At 49.5% G+C, this 17,345-nt stretch overlaps 2 protein-coding genes across 2 annotated transcripts in view; one reads left to right on the top strand and one right to left on the bottom strand.

Moving 5' to 3' along the window:
- Positions 1 to 3,082: 3,082 nt before the first annotated feature.
- Positions 3,083 to 15,377, bottom strand: FAM134A (family with sequence similarity 134, member A). The gene is made up of 8 exons (XM_009996072.1): positions 15,277 to 15,377; positions 9,575 to 9,605; positions 8,703 to 8,838; positions 7,293 to 7,377; positions 6,376 to 6,513; positions 5,981 to 6,075; positions 4,960 to 5,095; positions 3,083 to 4,242 (listed from the first exon to the last, which is right to left on the bottom strand). Exons 1-8 carry the CDS (start codon positions 15,338 to 15,340, stop codon positions 3,512 to 3,514), a joined length of 1,416 nt encoding a protein of 471 aa, XP_009994374.1. The 5' UTR covers positions 15,341 to 15,377; the 3' UTR covers positions 3,083 to 3,511.
- Positions 15,378 to 16,830: 1,453 nt separating this feature from the next.
- The window catches only part of CNPPD1 (cyclin Pas1/PHO80 domain containing 1), a 6,704-nt gene continuing 6,189 nt past the window's right edge, over positions 16,831 to 17,345 (top strand). The window contains exon 1 of the mRNA XM_009996266.1: positions 16,831 to 16,851. Coding sequence (XP_009994568.1) covers positions 16,831 to 16,851 — 21 coding nt within the window. The remainder of the gene's footprint in view (positions 16,852 to 17,345) is intronic.

The raw sequence follows: 17,345 nt of genomic DNA, 5'->3' as shown, positions 1-17,345 counted from the left end.
CCGCCCGCAACAGGCCCGGCGGTAAGCGGCGAGTGCGGGCTGGTGGCTTCTCTGAGCTCACGCAGTTTCTCCAGCACTGCGACAATCAGCCATGCCATGCGAGGGCAGGCCCGGCCATTGCTTCGTCCCTTAGGGTAGGTTTTGGGGAAATAAAGCCCAGCTGCACCACTTGCCCTGCCCGTCTGAAAGTTCTGCTTATTCAAAATCAAATGGCTAATTATTATTGAGCTGCTTAACAAACATCCCTTTGCCTATCTTAAAGATGGTAAACACTGGGTATTTTATATAACTTAGACTCAGTGGTGTTCCTTGTCCCTAAGGCCCACGTTAAATAAGGTAAATTAATTAGTTCCTCCTTCCAGCACTACGTTGCCCTGTCTCTGGCCTGGATCAAACAGCCTCAAGCCATGGGAATGAACTCTTCCATACACTGCACAAAGGCAGTCTCAGAAGGGTCAAAGAGCAGCTGGTGAGTAACTGGGCTTGGGCACAGGTAAGAAATTTACAGCCTATGTCTTGCTGAGAAAATGAGGGCTCTCGGGAGGAACAGCAGTACAAATAATTCCCCTGGCTTTTCTTTACTGGGATTATCCTCTAGTCCACTCCCAGTACCTGGTTATGCCAGTGGCCTTTGATGACTTTGGAACATCACTTTGTTTTTTAATCCTCTTAAAAGCTCCGAGGAGACCTTAACAGCAAAGCTGGAGAGGGACTTTTCACAAGGGCATGTAAAACAGTTTCAAACTGAGAGGGTAAATTTAGATATTAGGAAGAAATTCTTCACTGCAAGTGGTGAGACACTGGCACAGGTTGCCCAGAGGACCTGTGGACGCCCCCTCCCTGGAAGTCACAGAATCAGAATTGTTCTGGTTGGAAAAGACCGTTAAGATCCAGTCCAACCACTAACCTAACTCTACCAAATCCAGTGCTAAACCATATTCCTGAGCACCACATCTATACATCTTTATACATCTACACCTCTAGAGATGGTGATTCCATCACCACCCTGGGCAGCCCATTCTAGTATTTAATAACCCTTTCAGTGAAGATGTTTCTTCTAATATCCAATGTAAACCTCCCATGGTGCAACTTGAGCCCATTTCCTCCTGTCCTGTTGTTTGTTACTGGGGGGAAGAGACCAACACCCACCTCACTATAACCTCCTTTCCAGTAGCTGCAAAGAGCAGTGAGGTCTCCCCTCAGCCTCCTTTTCTTCAGGATAAGCAACCCTGGTTCCCTCAGCTGCTCCTCATAAGACTTGTGCTCCAGACCTTTCATCAGCTTTGTTGCCCTTCTCTGGACACGCTCCAATGTCCTTCTTGTGCTGAGGGGCCCAGAACTGAATGCAAGATTCGAGGTGCAGCCTCAGCAGTGCCAAGGGCAGGGGGGCTGTCCCCCATCCTGCTGGCCACACTATTGCTGATACAAGCCAGGACAAGTTCTAGTTGGGTTTTGGCTCTTCTAGTTTTCTCCTTACATAGCCTAATGACATATTTGTAGTTCCCCTGAGTGGCTGTCCCTTCTTCCGAAGGCTATAAACTCTCCTTTTTATCCCAAATCAGCAAAGAAGGCTGGCTTGGCTGAACCGTCTTTTGGCACATGGGGACATCTGTCTCCTTCAACTTTAAGATTTCCTTTTAAACAAGCAGCCAGGCTTCCTGGACTCTTTTGCCCTTCAGGACTGCCTCCCAGGGGTCTCTGTCAACCAGTGTCCCAAACAGCCCAACTCTGCCCTGCAGAAGTTCAAGGTGCCAGTTCTGCTGATCTGCGCTCCTTACAAGAACTGCAAACTCAAATTGCTATGCCCAAGGCAGCCTCCACCTGTCATATCACCCTTCCTACCACAAGGGAAGGCAGGGTGTGATTTCAATAGTCTCTCTCTCTTGCACTCCCTGATACTCCTCAAGCTACTCACCTCTTTCCAGAGCTTGGTCACTCAGCAGAGGAGTTCCTCTGCCTGGGTGCACCTTCCAGAGGGGTGCTCGCTGTTGCCATCCTGCACTGGTGTAGGAGCAGGACACACCTGCAGCTGGACACCTGGACAGCAGCATATTCCCATCAGAGCTCTGTCTGGGAAGCTGCATCAGTCCTGCCAGGTGCAGAGGTTAGCAAGGCCATGGCTTTTTGCAGGGTGGATACCACTGCTACCTGGTTGAACCAGCACAGCTTCAGTGCCCTTCCTGTGTGCCTTCCACACAAACCACCATGTCATGGCCTGGCTGAAGTGACATGCTCTGTTTGCCCACTCTGTTCTCAGCGCTCTTGGTTGCTCGTGCTCCCCAGGCTGCTTTTTTTCAGCTGTGGGGATCGTTGCAGCTGCTCTGGCAAGTCCTAGGCCTCAGCAGAGTTTTCCACAGGAGCTGGTGGCTCCAGGCAGGTCTCTCCACTGCCCTGGCATTCCTTGCCTGAGGAGAACCTGTATGCTGAGATTTGCCACTCTGCTGTGGGTCATGCTGGCACCGGAACAGCTTCCCTCAGTGACTGAGCTCAGGAAGAAGGGGGCTGCCCAACTGGGACAGCTTGAACTTGGAATTTCCCTCCATCCATCTCTTCCCCTGCCCTCCCCTGTGTCCAACCCTCACTCCCTCTCCAACCGCAAAACAGACACAAAACACCATACTCTGCTGTGTAACAGAGCTCCTGGCTCTCTTCAAGCCACTTTAAAGTCTTCAGGTGCCAAGCTACGACGCCCGGCTGAGCACGGAAGGGGTGCCAGCAGGATCAGCTCTGCAGACGGTGAGAGGTGCCCGGGAGAGGCCACGGCAGAAAGAAACTGGAGTACTGAACAGGGCCAGGAGCAAATTTCATTAACTGCAAAAAACTCCACAGCCATCCAGTAGCAGAACTCAAATCAGACAGGCAAAAAAACCAGGTATTGCCCAACACCCTGATCCCACAGTGACGTGAAAGATGGAAACAGGTGGCATAGGGGGTCTCTTTACTGCACAGTGCCCATCTGCTTTTGTCCCCTTGCTGCTACCCTCCCCTCCAAAGACCCCCTTCCCTCCCCTAGCCCCTGAGAGCCACATTTGACTGTGCACCCCATCCCTCCCCCCAGACAAAACCAATGAAAGTTAAAATTATTTACACTTTTAGCCATTTAAAAACCCAAGAAAATAAGATTGCATATGTCCTACCAAGGGTGTGGGTATTAGCAGCAGCTACAGCTAGCTCAGTACTCTGCGTGCAAAACGAAAGACAAACAGAAGACAGACCAAAATACTGCACCATTACTAGGAAGCGTTTGCTGGGGTTGGTGTTTGGATTGTGGCATAAGGCTTCTAGAAGCCAGCTCCTCCCCAGCTACAGGGCAGGGGTATCTCCTGCTCAGCCAGCCAAGGCCCGGCTCTAGAAGGATGGAAAGGATTTGTTTTTCCAGACACAGCACATTAACACTGAGGCATTTCCATCCCAGTCAACACAAACATCTAAAAACCCACTGCACATTCACCATATGAGTTCTTCCTTCTTTCCAGTGACGACAGAGGAAAAGGGGGAGCATGGAGAAGACCTAAGACATAGACGCTGCTGTCATCACTGCCTCCTCCTCATCTCCTTGCTTTGGCAGCTCAGCAAGCATGGGAGAGGGGGAAGCCAGAGCAGCAGGAGACTCTTGTGCCTCCTGCTCCTCTCCCAGCCCCAGCTCTACATCCATTTGCTCCAGCTCTCCCTGATCCAGTAGCTCAAAGTCATCTGCTTCCTCCTCATCCTCTGGTGAAGCTGCTGTCTCTGTCTCCACCACTTCGCTCTCTGACAGCTGTGCTTGGAAGCTCAGTTTCTCTTCAGGCTCAGTGGGGAGAAACTCGGAGAGGGAGGGCCCCTCGCTGGCCTCCGAGGACCGCAGCAGGGCAGAGAGGGTGTTCTGCACCGCCGTGGTGATGGCCGTGGTGACGATCTCCTCGCTCAGCGTGTCAATGCAGATGCCCAGGCCTGGGGCAGGGACAGTCTTGGGCTCTGCGTTGTCTCCCGCCCCCTGCCCGCTCCCGTTGAAGTGCGTATTTACAAAATGGAGAGGAGATGCCAGGCGAAGGATGGAGATGTCAGAGTCCGCAGCCTCCTTCTCTGCTGAGTCCAGCTCACGGGCAGCGTGGGCAACCTCAGGACCCAGAGGCACACCAAACGCATCTTCATCGCTCTGTGGTCCCAGGTCTCTGGAATGATACTCTTCCACGGAGGGAAACTCTGCCAGGTCCTTGGAAAACGACTCCTCTGGCTCACTGTGCAGGCTTTGCTGGTCCAGGTCTGAAAGGCATCGGCATTAAGGTGCAGGTCTGTTCACATCGACCCAGGGCACTGAGACCTCCCACCCACCTCCCACCAGCTGACACACCAGGACTCACTTTTGGACACCCTCCCAGCTCTGGGAGCACAGCAGGAAGATGTCTGCAATATTCCCTTCTCGCAGTGGCACGATTCACATGGATCACCCCTTTTCTCATCCTGTTCTGTGTGCTCTGTGCTCAGAGAGAACTTCCTTCTCCAGTTCACACTCTCTGTCTCTAGAGTCCTCCACTAAATTGTGCTTACAGCATGTCACCTGCCTGTTTTTTCCCCAGACACAAAAGTGACCATATCTGAGTGGTTACCTTCATGTTCCCCACCACTAACCAGTCTTTCTCTGAGCTTCTAAGTTGGACAGGATGGGGTGTTTGACCTGTTTCACCCAGCATCACCCACAGGCATGTGACTATACTACGCAATTGCTTCTGAAGGACTTTGTGTATGGCCTTGTTTCCTTACTGGAATAACAAAGGAGCATTATCTTGTGGGGCAGATGTCCACTAAGGACCAAGTCATAATCAGTCATGATGCCAGGGCATGCTGTACTGCTATTACTGTTTCTTCCTTTTAATGCTCTTCCCCCTGCAAAGAGCTAGGTTCCCTTCCTGTGTTTGGAGGGACAATTTTTCTGGGATAAAACCTCAGGGTCAGGAAGCAGCAAAGTGTCCCATCACGTACCTTCAGAAACATCTGTCAGCTGTGGGGTGGTAGCCCGTGAGACAGAGAAGCCCCCACTCTCCAGGATGGAAGCCTCCTCATCAGAGAGCTCAGAATCAGTGATTGACAGAGCCAGGGCAGTCTTTTTCACATCCACCTGCATGGGATGAAGGCAGAGGGAAAACTCCTGGGTGTCTGACTCCCAGTACTGCCTATGGGCACCTCTGCACAAACCAGAGCTTCCAGGCACAAGTCTTTTGCTGGAGAGACTGCACAAGGACAGTATGAAAGCAGGAAAGGGATGGGCAAGGTGCTTATTGCGCTGCCAGGGAAGGACAATCTCAGCTCACTGGCTTTCCTGTAGTAACTCACTGCCTGAAGCTTTGCTCTTGGTGAAGAACCCAAGTACAAGTCAGTACAAGGTAGGATGAGCCTGTAGGAGTCTTAGAAGGCTTTGATCCTTCTTCCTGCTCCTGGGAAGGAGCAGAACACCCCTTCCCTTTTTTGCATTCACACAGGGCTCAATGAAGCCTTCTACAAGCAGCAGCAGTTCAAGCACCTGCATGCCTTTGGAAGCTACAGCTTCCTACCTCACAGCCCAGCTACATGCCCAGAGCTCCTCTAAAGGAAGACACGTGGTCTATTTCTGTGGCACACAAATAGACACTAGAGCTGCTCATCTCCTTTTTCCAGTGCTGAGGAGCCTCTGCCCGCTATGCCAGGAGAGCTGATTTCTTCAGGAGACACACACATTCTCTGAGCATGAAATGTAACCATGAGAGCAATTTTGCAGGTCAGCAAGAGGCTGGAGTGTGGCTTCCCCATCCTGCTACTACATCACCAGTCCTGTGGCACTAAATTCTAAATACCCGGACTGGAGACGAGCCTTCATCAAACTAATACCCTTCTTCTCTTAGGATTCTGCAGAGAAGTGGCTTGTTGCTCTGCTGTTTGTTTTCAATGCAGCTGTACTAGAGCACCCCTTGGCTCTCAAGCTGCTCCAGACCAGGAATGGTTCCTTCATAGCTCTTTGTGCTCTTACCACTGGGGAGAAGCCTGAGAGCTCTGCCTCACTCTCACTCTCCGTCTCTGCTGTTGGCTCATCACCTGCTGCAGGCTCACTCTTCCCTTGTCGCTCTACGAGAAAGAGAAGGCTTGATATGAGACTGAAGGAATTGTATGTCTTTATACATCACTACTTCTACTATCCCATGAAACTGCACTGGTTTCCTAGGAGCCTAAGGTTCCCAGAGACAACTGCAATAACTTCCTGTTCCCAGGATCACCTGCCCAATTGCTCTCTCCATAACCCTCAAGCTTCTGTCCATTTTCTCCTGCTCGGCTGCAAGTGTGGCAGACCTGCTCTCTCACTGTCCCTTTGCTAGAGCTCCACCCTGACAGTAGGGCACCAGAAAAAGTAGACAGATGGGTCCTTACTCTTCTTCTCATGCTTGTGGTGCAGTGTCTCTGCCTTCATACTGTAGTCCAGTTTCATCAGGACAGGCTCCAAACGTGTGTACATCCTCTGGATCAGCTCGTGGTAGACCACCAGAGGCCAGAGCAGAATGCTGAGCACTGCAGACACAGGATGTGGGGAGGGTGAGAGACAGATCAAGAACAACCCAGCCCTTCACCTGGCACCAGGGAGGAACTCCACATCACGGGAATAGCAGCTGAATGGCATTTGCTTTCCCATCCAAGTCTAAAATCCTCATCCATGGCTATTCTTACTCATTCCAAAGCTGCTTGATTATCCAGGTTTTCCTAACAGATCTCTGTTAGGACACAGATTTATGTTAAGATGAAGCATAAGCCCTCTTCTTCAGCCACTGCATCCCAGCCCCAACATGCAATAGAGGCCCTGCAATGAGGTTATTAAAACTAAAGATCACCAAAACCTTCATAGGGGTAGGAGAACAGAGCTCATATGCAGATGCAGTTAGCAGCAGACCACCTGAACAATCTTCAGAGTTAGCAGGGACTCACGATGCAGTGAAAAAGGTCTTATTTACTAAACATGCAGCATCTTTAACAACACTGTCGGTATGGATTTGGCCCCTCTAGGAACTGAAAGACTGCAGCTCTCTGCTTCCCTGGAGCCTCACCAGCACAGCCCCAGCCGTGGGTGGAAGAGGAAAGCAGCGTTTCAGCGACGGCTCCCTCTCCTGCCTTTGCAGCTGCACTGCACGCACGCACTTCCAGCAAGAGACTTCCTGGAGAACATTGCCTTTATTGATTAATAATCTAGCACAGATCCCCTCAAGAATACCACAAATATGCTTCTACCAGCGTATCAACAGCATAGTTAGGTCATCTTTCAGCTTAAGTCAGACAAGGGAGCTGCTTATACTCACAAATGATGTAGGAGATCATTATGCCTGGAACATAGTGTCCAACTACAGCCAGAATCAGGCAGCCTGAACAGACACTCATGCAGAACTGAAGGAAGAGAGAGGAACAAATAGAAGTGACAAGAGGCAGAGATACATCTATGCAACCAGTGCAGGAAACCCAGTTAGAGCAAAATGAGGGATGCTCCTAACACAGTCAGTACACCAGCTCTGCACTGAGGACATTCAGATGCTGACAATCACAGACAGCTTTGTTGGGTTAAGCTGTAAGCATTAGAGGTTCAAGCGCAGGAAGACCGAGGTAACCCAAGACCCCAGTAAAATGTACCAAAACTTTACTGGACAGCTCTTTATGAAGTAAATTATGCTCCTGGAGGCTAGGATGGGATATTGCAAACTGCCACTTTGGAGTACATCTTCCCCTGAGGAACTCAGCACTTTAGGAGAAGCCCATACTGTCCTGACAGACAGGAAGCTGTCACAGTCACCAGATGCTGTACCACTGCTAGACCATAAACCAGCTGGCAGAAGCATTAGCACAACCCACACTCCCACCAGACCAGGACCTTCCTCTGCTGGAAAAACTCTGAAGTCTACTTGTGCAGCCCTGATGGCTTGTCCTGCATTCACCCTGGGAGGGGCAGAAGTGAGAACAGACACCCTGCAAGACAGGGCATGGGTTCAGACGTGACTAAATCCAGTAAGAGTTTCAGTCTACATAAGCTAGGGCACTCTAAGGGCTTTGTTCCCAATGATTTCAAGCTTTACAGGCATCTTGGTCCTGGTCTCCTACTCCCTGTAGTCAAAACAGTATTTTAACAGAAGAAGAGCAAACAACAGCAACAGAAACACACTCTTTTTGGCACACTAGATCACAGCAAGCCTGATCAGCCCAGTGGCTGATCTGCCCTATTTTTTGTGATGCTAAGGCAACTCCTGTCTATGACTCCTCTCTAAACAACACACATCACAGCCATCAGAACATGGTTAATGACAAGTCTCCATGCACTCAGAAACAATGCTGCATTTGGACTTCACTAGCTACAATCTTTGCTAGCAGAACAGGTAGGACCAACTTAAAAATGGAGCCTGTCCTGTATAGGGGGCAGAGACTGTAGGCTCTACTTTCTGCTCCCCACTCCCAACCTAAGAACTTTCTTTGCACACTAAGAAATAAAATTAAGTATAGCTAGCCATTCACAGAAGGGGTTAAGTTCAGCTCCAGTTTACAAATACTGGAAGCAAATTACTCATTATTTAAGCTTCCCATAGCATAGTCTGAAAGGAATGAACAGTAAATGTTAAACAGGGACAGCAATTGTAAAAATACTGATTTTAGATTCTTCCATCTCCTAGGCCTCTAGTAATGGAAAGAAAAGCCCCTGCACAGAAGAGTAGGTATCTCCAGCTTACCTTGGCAGGATTTTGCCTCTTGTACTGTAGCAGTTCCTGCAGGTACAGCCTGAAGGTGACCCAGCTCTCTGCCAGACAGTGGCACAGCTCAGGGACACTGAGCAGGTGAGGTTGTGCCCCTGAAGTCACCCCCTCACTAGAGACAGACAAGAGCAAGAAGACAATCTTTGAACATGGTCTGTTTTGTTGGAGGGGGAACAGCTGCACTGGGAAGCAGAGATCCCTACCAAAGGCTTGAGAATACTGACTGCATCTTCAACTGAACTATGGAAGACGCTTGATTTGGAGATACTTTTTCCTGTAATCAGGAAGAGAGCCAAGAGCTACCTGAGCCAAGCAGCAGCAGACACCACATCACAGCATCCCCATGCCACAAGCCCAAGATGCAAAGCAGTTTACTCAAAGCCACACAGACAGAAGCACTGGAAGTGGAACTAGTTACGTGGCCTCCTCTAGCACCAAGTCCAAGGTAGCCAGAGTGTGGTGCTCAGACCTATAACCATGGCCAAGCACGGGATGCAAGCTACACCACCACAGACAGCATGTATGGCCTGCAAAAGTCAGTTTTGTGGATTTCCTTCTCTCTGGAGGGTTCTCAAAAAAGTCCACGATAGATCCAGGGAAGAAACTCAAGAGTTCCTAACATCAAAAGAACTTGAGCTTTACGGCTACTGAAAGAACATTAGCTTTCCCCAGGGTGTCAAACCATGGCTCCTGAGCTGATAAGCAGCTTCCAGTGCAGGATAAACTGCTACCAGTATTTGACAGCAGGAGCCATGCAGTCTATTGACAAGAGCAAAAAGGGCAGGTGAGATCACCACACTGAATTAAGGCTTGCCCAGTCTCCCCAAGAAACACACCAGTGAGCTTACCTCTCCCCTCCTGGCTCCTCTGATGGCTGTGCTGTAGAGAGAACACAGCAGATTAGTCAGCTAAGTGAAAAATAAAACCTGACATTTTTACCACTTGAACAGAACAGATCTGGTGATGTATCATCCTTAGTTAGGGATGCACCCTTGGATCCTTCTTCGTGCTCTCATGCAAGCAGGAATCACTGGCCTGGAGTCTGAGCTGTGCAGGCTTCAGTGAAGCATGCCTGGAAACTCTAGAGCAGCCAGAGCACTGGTCTCAGGGTGCTCCAGCACACCCTGTAACCTGTGTTGACAAACGTGTGGCATGACACTTTGCTCTCTGCTGTGGGGATAGCCCAGCTTGCCATGGCACCCCACATGCCTGGGTGGGGCCATCCCCAGGGCAGCTACCCAGCCCTTGTCATTCAGGGAGGGCTGCCAGCATGGTCCCTGAGCTGGGCAAAGCTTCAGCTCCCACCTCAGAGCTCAACATGGCATTAGCAGGTCTGAGCTGCATTTCCCACTGACCAGCCCAGCCCACAGTTCCTGGCAGGATGCTGTGTACAAATGCCAGAGATCTCCCTGCTGCCTCTATCCTTTCCCACAGAATTAAGTAACAAATTGCAGTCTTGTGTATAATTATCTAAATGTAGGGCTTTTTTATGTCCCTTGACCGTGCTTTGTACTAGGCACAGATATAACTACACTCACAAGGTCTGGCAGTCTGGATAAGAGCAAGGGAAAGCTTCTCCCATTCCTCTCTGTACCCAACCCAGTGATGATCACATAGGGACATGTACTGAAGGGAGGAGCAGTGTTTTAAAGGCAGAGGTCATAGATGGTTATGCTCTGCCTTTAGAGTCATAAAAGGAAAAAAAACCCAAATGTTTCTACAGCAACTGGAACTCATGAGCCTGGCTGCCCATAGATTTGGGTGTCTTGGCCAGCTGACTCGTGTGTGGTGATGTACAAGCCTCAATCAAAGCTCTTGCAGCAACACAGTCTTAATAAAACTCCTGTGTTTAACATGCCCTTATCATGCCCCTTGAGGTCTGCCCTCTTCTACCTGTCAGCCTAATGTCCCAAAGCTGGCAGGCACAGGGTTGTAGTTTAACCCCAGCTTGCAACTAAGCCCCACACAGCCTCTCTCTCACTGCCTCCGCTGGTGGGGTGGAGGACAGAATCAGAAGAGTGAAAGTGATAAAACTCATGGGTTGAGATAAAGACAGTTTAATAGCTAAAGCAACAACTCCTCCAGGGAAATGCACGGAAGAGGTGCAACACCCATCACTGCCAACAGCCAGGGAGACTTCAGACTCTGGCTCAAGCCACAGAAGAGAGCAACCCCTTGTAGCAGCAGTGTCACCATTCTCCCAAGGAGACATTGTGCCAAGTATGGCAGGCTCCTCCTCCTGCTGCAGGCACCGCAGCAGCACAGTGCAGTGCAGCAGGAGGCCATCTGCCCGGGGAGGAGGTGATTCTTTGAGAGCGTGACCCAGATTTCCCAGTAATTGGGTCTGACAAGAGGGAGTCAACTGGTCTCAGACTGGGCTGCCCATCCGCTCCTCTGCCCACAACTGCTGGCACGATGGCTGGGGCAGGCAGCAAGCTCTGCTCACAGCAGGAACTTGGGGTGCCAAGTGAGTATTATGGGATGCAGCTCCACCCCCTGTGGGGTGGTTGCTTCTCTCACGCAACCGCTGTCGCTGTGTTTTGTTACTGTGCTCAGCAATCGAAAGCTGCTTCATCATAGCATGCAGAAATCCAGCTCTGTCTCAAAGCCTCATCTATTACCTGCACTAAATCACCAAATAAATGACATTTGGCACTGGCCTGTCCGTGATGGCTGGCTACACTGGCTGTACCAGCTACCAAAACAGATGCTGGGATGCTCTCCCTACTCTGCTGGACAGCCGTGCCAGGAGGATGGCACAGGAATCCTGCCCCTCTCTGACTGGCTGCAAGCCATCCAAATTATGCCAGCAGAGGGAGTGAAACAATTCTTCTCACCTGCTTCTGAAGGTTTTAGAGACACTTTGGGCAGCTGCAGAACATTTCAGAAGGCTGCAGAGTGTTCACGTGATTTCAACTATCTGGCAAAACACAAGCTATCTTTAAGATCAACATGATCTTGCTTCCTGTAGTAAAGGACCCTGCCTGCTGTCCACTCCCAAGCACTGGAGTCTTGCACCAGTTGGAGGAACAGCCCAGCCACAAAAAACCTAGAGCATTTCTGACAGGACACGTTCACTTGGGTAAGGCTTAACTCCAACCTGTGCTGCAATATTGAGTTAATTTAATGCTTGGACTTGATCTTAAAGGTATTTCCCAACTAGAATGATTCTGTAATATTGTCTAGCACCAGTAGAACAAAGCCAGCAAGCACGACACCCACAGCTGTCCTCAGATCATCAATAACTGACTGAAACCTTGCTGTTGGAATTTCACACTGGACTGTGGGTTAACAGAAACCACTTGACACACACCAGACTCTTCTGGGAGACCAGTCAGCGCACAAGAGTTTAGGTTACACGTTGGTACTGACAAATTATTGCTGATGGATTCCTTGGCTCTTACAGTTTTTCAACGCCTCCCCAAGAGGCATTCTTCATCTGGGTGTAAACTTCAGCTAGAAAGCAGAGGCCCTTTTTAAGGAGTACTAGCATTCAATTGTAATGCAGCCTTTGCTAGAGCTCTTACACTCTCCTACACTGACCAAAACATAGCTCCAAAATACCAGTAGAGAAAACATCCCTACTTGATACCCATCTCAGGAGAAAGCGGAGGTTCTTCTGCAGTCCTTAAACATTTAAGTGGAACCCCACATAGAGGTAGTTACGTATGGAGAAAATACCCTGAGTGGAAGCTGAAAATATGCTGTCCCTTCTGACAGGACCTAAAAAGGTTGTGCATCTTGCTGCTGTTAGCACATCCCGGATCACAGTGTGTGAGTAACTGCAGAGCAGAGGCTGAGGTTTTAGCATTCCTTCAGCAGTGATGTTATAGGCAGTCACTCGAGACACACAGAACTGCCAGAAGCTGAGGTTTGTGTATATACGTGCCGACTCTTGAAGGTGTGGCACTGACCTACTTCCAAAAGCTCCAGGAAAGGCTTACAGGAAGCACTGAGGAGGGAAGCCACAAAGCTGCAGCTCTGCTTCAGTGGGAAGCAAAAGCCACACAAGAACCCCTAAGTATTCAGCAGTGCCAATTCAACAGGAGGCCCCTCAGGAATGCAGAGCCCCACTCCTTGCTTGCAGAGGCTGAGGAAACATGGTCCTGTAGACCATGCTGAAATCAGGGCTGTGACCTAACCAGTCATATCAGAAAGGTGTCCCTGTTCTTTGCTGTCAGCAGCAGAAAAGCAGCAAGGAGTGAAATATGGGGAAGAACACCAGTGAGGAGTGGCTCAGTAGGATGTGAACTAACTCCTTGCAGAGCTTATGACACAGGATGACCCTAAACCCTAGTGTGTAGTTTTATTTTTCTTTTTTTATTCCTCACTGCTTTGCATCACAGAGTTTGATTTCAGTATGGATTTCCTATTTCTTCTGCAGTAACATAACTTTTACAGGCATGGTAGCTGCTGGAGCAATTCTACCCCCACTTGCCTCAATGACACCATTCTGTATTGGACACTAGGCTTTTGCATTTCTGGACATGTTTCAAGTGAGATGTTTTGGGTTGGCTTTAAACTATTCCTTTAAAAAACGAATGTGAATAAGCAGGAAATTAAATTGGCCAGTCATGTTTGGCTGCCTAGTTACCTGAACCCCACAAAGCAAACAGTTTCAAGACTACAGCTGAAATGTATCTAATCTTATCAGGACTTCTGTGAAAGCACCCTTTAAGTCACAACCCTTTTAGGTCAAATAAAGGGCACCTTACAAACACACATATAGAGAGGCTTTCATTCAGAAGTTCTCCCTAGAGTAGGGGGGCAGGAATGGAGGGGCCCAAACTGCCTTTGAACAGCAGCACTAGATGCAGTAGGCAGGTCTGGGTTCAGTCACTTAATAAATTCCAATGAAGGAGGCACTCAAAGCAGACAGCCTCTAATCCATGCCTGTCACAGTTATGAGGCTATTCCTCTTGTTGCCTTTGTGTCCAATGTTGGCAAAGACCCTTCAATAAATGGGAAAGATAAGCCAAGTGATCAGACTCACTGATTAGCTGGAGACTAGGTGCTGCTCAGCAGAGGCACAATTCACTAACTGTCCCTGCCATCAGACCTCACCATCCACCCTGCTACCTGCCATGAGTGGCTTTCATCTGCTCTGCCTCTTCCAGGGCATAAGCCCACAATGCACTTAACTAAAATCAATACGCTTCAACCTCCCCTTTCCTTCCCTCAGCTGAGCTGGCCAGATATGCTCAGATCTGGAACAATCTTTTTGCCATGACATTTGCAGGAGGGAAAGGACATAGCAGAAACACTGCATCATCCCTGTCACCAGCTTCACTGACAAGTTAGCTGGGCATTCTTAGTCACTCTCAAAATCAATTACTCCTAGCACTGCGAACAACCTTCCTCATGCCCGAAGTATGAAGATGCACAGGATATGCATGGTAACACTCTGACACAAACAGGCAAGAGGAAGCATCAGTACCAAAGCTTGCAGCTACAGTAAGAATAGGGCTTACAGCATTATACCACGTGTTGAGTTTGCATGGCAAGGTTTTGGTGGCAGGAGGCTACAGGGGTGGCTTCTGTGAGAAGCCGCTAGAAGCTTCTCCTATGTCAAACTGATTCAATGTCAAATGACTCCGAGAAGGAACCACTACTGGCCAAGACCAAGCTTACCAGCAAAAGTGGTAGCACCTCTGTGACAACCTATTTAAGACAGGAGGGAAAAAAAGGCAGCCAGAGAGAGGAGTGAGAATATGTGAGAGAAACAGCTATGCAGGCACCAAGATCAGTGAAGGAGAGAGAGGAGGTGCTCCAGGCACCAGAGCAGAAATTCCCCAGAAGCCTGTGGTGAAGACCATGGTGAGGCAGGCTGCTCCTCTGCAGCCCACAGAGGTGCACAGTGGAGCGGATATCCACCTGCAGCCTGTGGAGGAGCCCATGCCAGAGTAGGCAGATGCTCAAAGGAGACTGTGACCCCATGGGGAGCTGATGCTGGAGAACTTTTGTGAAGAACTGCAGCCCTTGGGAAGGAGTCATGTTGAAGAAGTTTGTGGAGAACTCTCCATGGGAAAGACCTCACAATGGAGCAGGGGAAGAGTGTGAGGAGTCCTGTGCCTGAGGAGGAAGGAGCAGCAGAGACAACGTCATGAACTGGCAACCCCTATTCTGGGTCCCTCTGCACCGCTCTGGGGGTGGAAGCAGAGAAACCAGGAGTGAAGTTAAGCCCAGGAAGAAGGGAGGGGTGGGGGGAAGGTGTTTTGAGATTTAATTTCTCTTTATGCTATACTCACTTTGACTGGTAATAAATTAAAGTAATATCCGCAAGTCAAGTCTGTTTTGCCTGTGACGGTAACTGCTCAGTGACCTCTCTCTGTCCTTATCTCATTCAATGAGCATTTTATTGTATTTTCTCTCCCCTGTCCAGCTGAGGAGGTGAGTGACAGAGCTGCTTGGTGGGCACCTGGAGCCCAGCCAGGGTGAATTCACCACGCACGACCTATGATGGAGCCAGGAAAGGATGGACTGTGGCCACAGCCCAGCAGTTGGTAACACCAGAACTGTGTCACTAGCTACACTGCTACTCATCACATACCTGAGAAGTCAAACAGGAACCTGGGCTTCCACCTCTCCAGTAAGAGGATCCCAAGAAGGGACATGCTGAGGAGAAAGAGGGGTCTCAGGGAGGTGGAGGAAAACAACCTAGAAATCAAATTAGAAACTGTTAGGCAGGAAAAAGGCAGCAAGTTACTGCTCTTGATGAGCAAACACATACAGCTAGTGCACAGCAAAGCAGAAACATCCAACTGCTACTGGCTGTGCAGCAGACATTGTACTCCACAGACATCCACCCCCACCACTGCAGGTTCTCAAATGGCACCTTTGCCTACCACCAGACAGCTGACTACATGCCATGTCCCAGGGCTCTCCTCCCCTTCTCCTGAACTCCTCCTTTGGTTGTAAAACAAGGCTAATGCTCCCCTGTGCAAGTCCCTCCAAATCCTCAAGGCGAGGGTTCTGGATAATGTAAATACAGACTGCTGTATCAAAAGACCGGTTAGGAATCAGCCTGTTTACTGAAAACTTATGTCCTTTTTGTCATCACAAGGTTCAGTTTCAGTTACTGTGGATAGCACCAAAACACGTCCTACATTTGCTTCCAGATGTCCATTTTTTTATCGCAAACCTCTTCCCATTTAATCAATGAAACTGTTAAACCAGTTTAGTTGCTCACTTGACTCTATCATAAAACCCTTCTGGTCCCTCATCAACACCTCAGCTTGAGCCAAATGCCAGCTCACACAATACTATTCACACAGACAGACGTGCAATCCAAACATCACGGAGTTTCTCTCCCCGTTCCATATAGACTGAACAGCCAAGGTCCCAGGGTGGCACTTGTGCCAGCAGAGGCTGCCTGCATTCCTCCTTTCCTCCAAGCAAGCACTTCCCTCCAGATCAGTGGAGCTGTTCTTAAGTCACCCCAGAAACAAATACCAGGGAAATGCCTTCACCCTCACTCCTTTAATGAAAACTCCTTTCCAGAAAGAAAGAGCAGCTCCATTATTTTACCTTGCTCCTCTTCAGCAACAAGTGGCCAATATCCAATCTTAGATGCACTGAACAGTGGCTGGAGTCTGAGAGCACCAGGGGTGTGCTCTGCTCCCCATCAAGCCACAGTCAGGGGCAGAGAATTGGGAAGTGAGACCTGTCTCACTGAAGGCAGCACAGAACAAAAGCCACATGCTTTCCATGGGCTTATAGGATCTAAACAACATTTTTTTTTCCTTCTCGTGGGACAACAATTCTGTATATTAGTATGCCAGATCGAGAAGAATTTCCTCCTATTCCACCTCATGTAGGGACTGCAGCTGAAAGATGCTGGCTGAATCCTCCAAGGGACTGTAAAGAATTCCTTCTCCTCTGCGATATTTAAATCTACCTGCTGTCCAATATTCTGGGCACTCTTTGTTCTTCTGAACCTTTTTATGCACAGTCCCTTAGCCATCATCATACACCACTCCTGCCACCTCACTGCATGCCCCTCACTCCCACACGAACTTCAAAGCTCTGCTTTCAGACCCTTCCAGCTGGTAGAGGATTCCAAAACCATTCAAGTACCTGGCTACTATGTATGCCTCTGATAATCATGTGGATGAGGGAGCAGAAGGTAAGCAGCCTCTTCAGAGTGACTTCAAAGGCTGTTTGGTCACATACCTTCCCCTTCTCTGACTTAGGAGTCCATCCTATATCATCTGCAACCAAAGTTTAACTAGTTCCCTGGCCAGTTTTGACCTTTTCTGATGGGAAAACTGCTAGCTGAGAGCGTTTGTGCCAATAAAACTGACTCACTGTTTATCCAAACAAACAGGATGTTTTTCATTCCCATCCACAGCTGGGCTCTGCCACTCACACTCCCAGCTCCTGGTGCTCCTGCCCTGCCCGAGGGACGGGAAAACAGGACGGGGGGGCGGGAGGGGGATACGCTGGTGCCCAAACTGAGCAGCCAAAAATCAGCACCCTCCGGAAAAAAAAAAACAGCTCAACGAGCAGAAAGGGTTAAACAAGCCGCCCCACGGCAGGAGGTGGGGTGAACAGAACCGATCGAGCACGGATGCAGAAACCACCCCGGGGGCAAAACCCTGCTCGAGGCCTTGGCACCTT

This window comes from Chaetura pelagica, unplaced genomic scaffold (assembly GCF_000747805.2).
Source record: "Chaetura pelagica isolate M959 unplaced genomic scaffold, ChaPel_1.0 scaffold3, whole genome shotgun sequence".
In the NCBI taxonomy this organism is placed as follows: Eukaryota; Metazoa; Chordata; class Aves; order Apodiformes; family Apodidae; genus Chaetura; species Chaetura pelagica.
The sequence above is the reverse complement of the archived record's forward strand: the minus strand, read 5'-3'. Positions and strand labels throughout refer to the sequence as shown.

What these genes read in the sequence shown, in the direction of transcription:
- FAM134A (XM_009996072.1), bottom strand. Translation starts at nt 15,340, where the DNA reads ATGTCCCTTCTTGGGATCCTCTTACTGGAGAGGTGGAAGCCCAGGTTC. An exon ending in GTTCCTGTTTGACTTCTCAG is followed by an intron (nt 9,606 to 15,276) that starts GTATGTGATGAG and finishes TTCTCTCTACAG; the next exon opens with CACAGCCATCAGAGGAGCCA. An exon ending in AATGATCTCCTACATCATTT is followed by an intron (nt 6,514 to 7,292) that starts GTGAGTATAAGC and finishes CTGTGTCTGCAG; the next exon opens with TGCTCAGCATTCTGCTCTGG.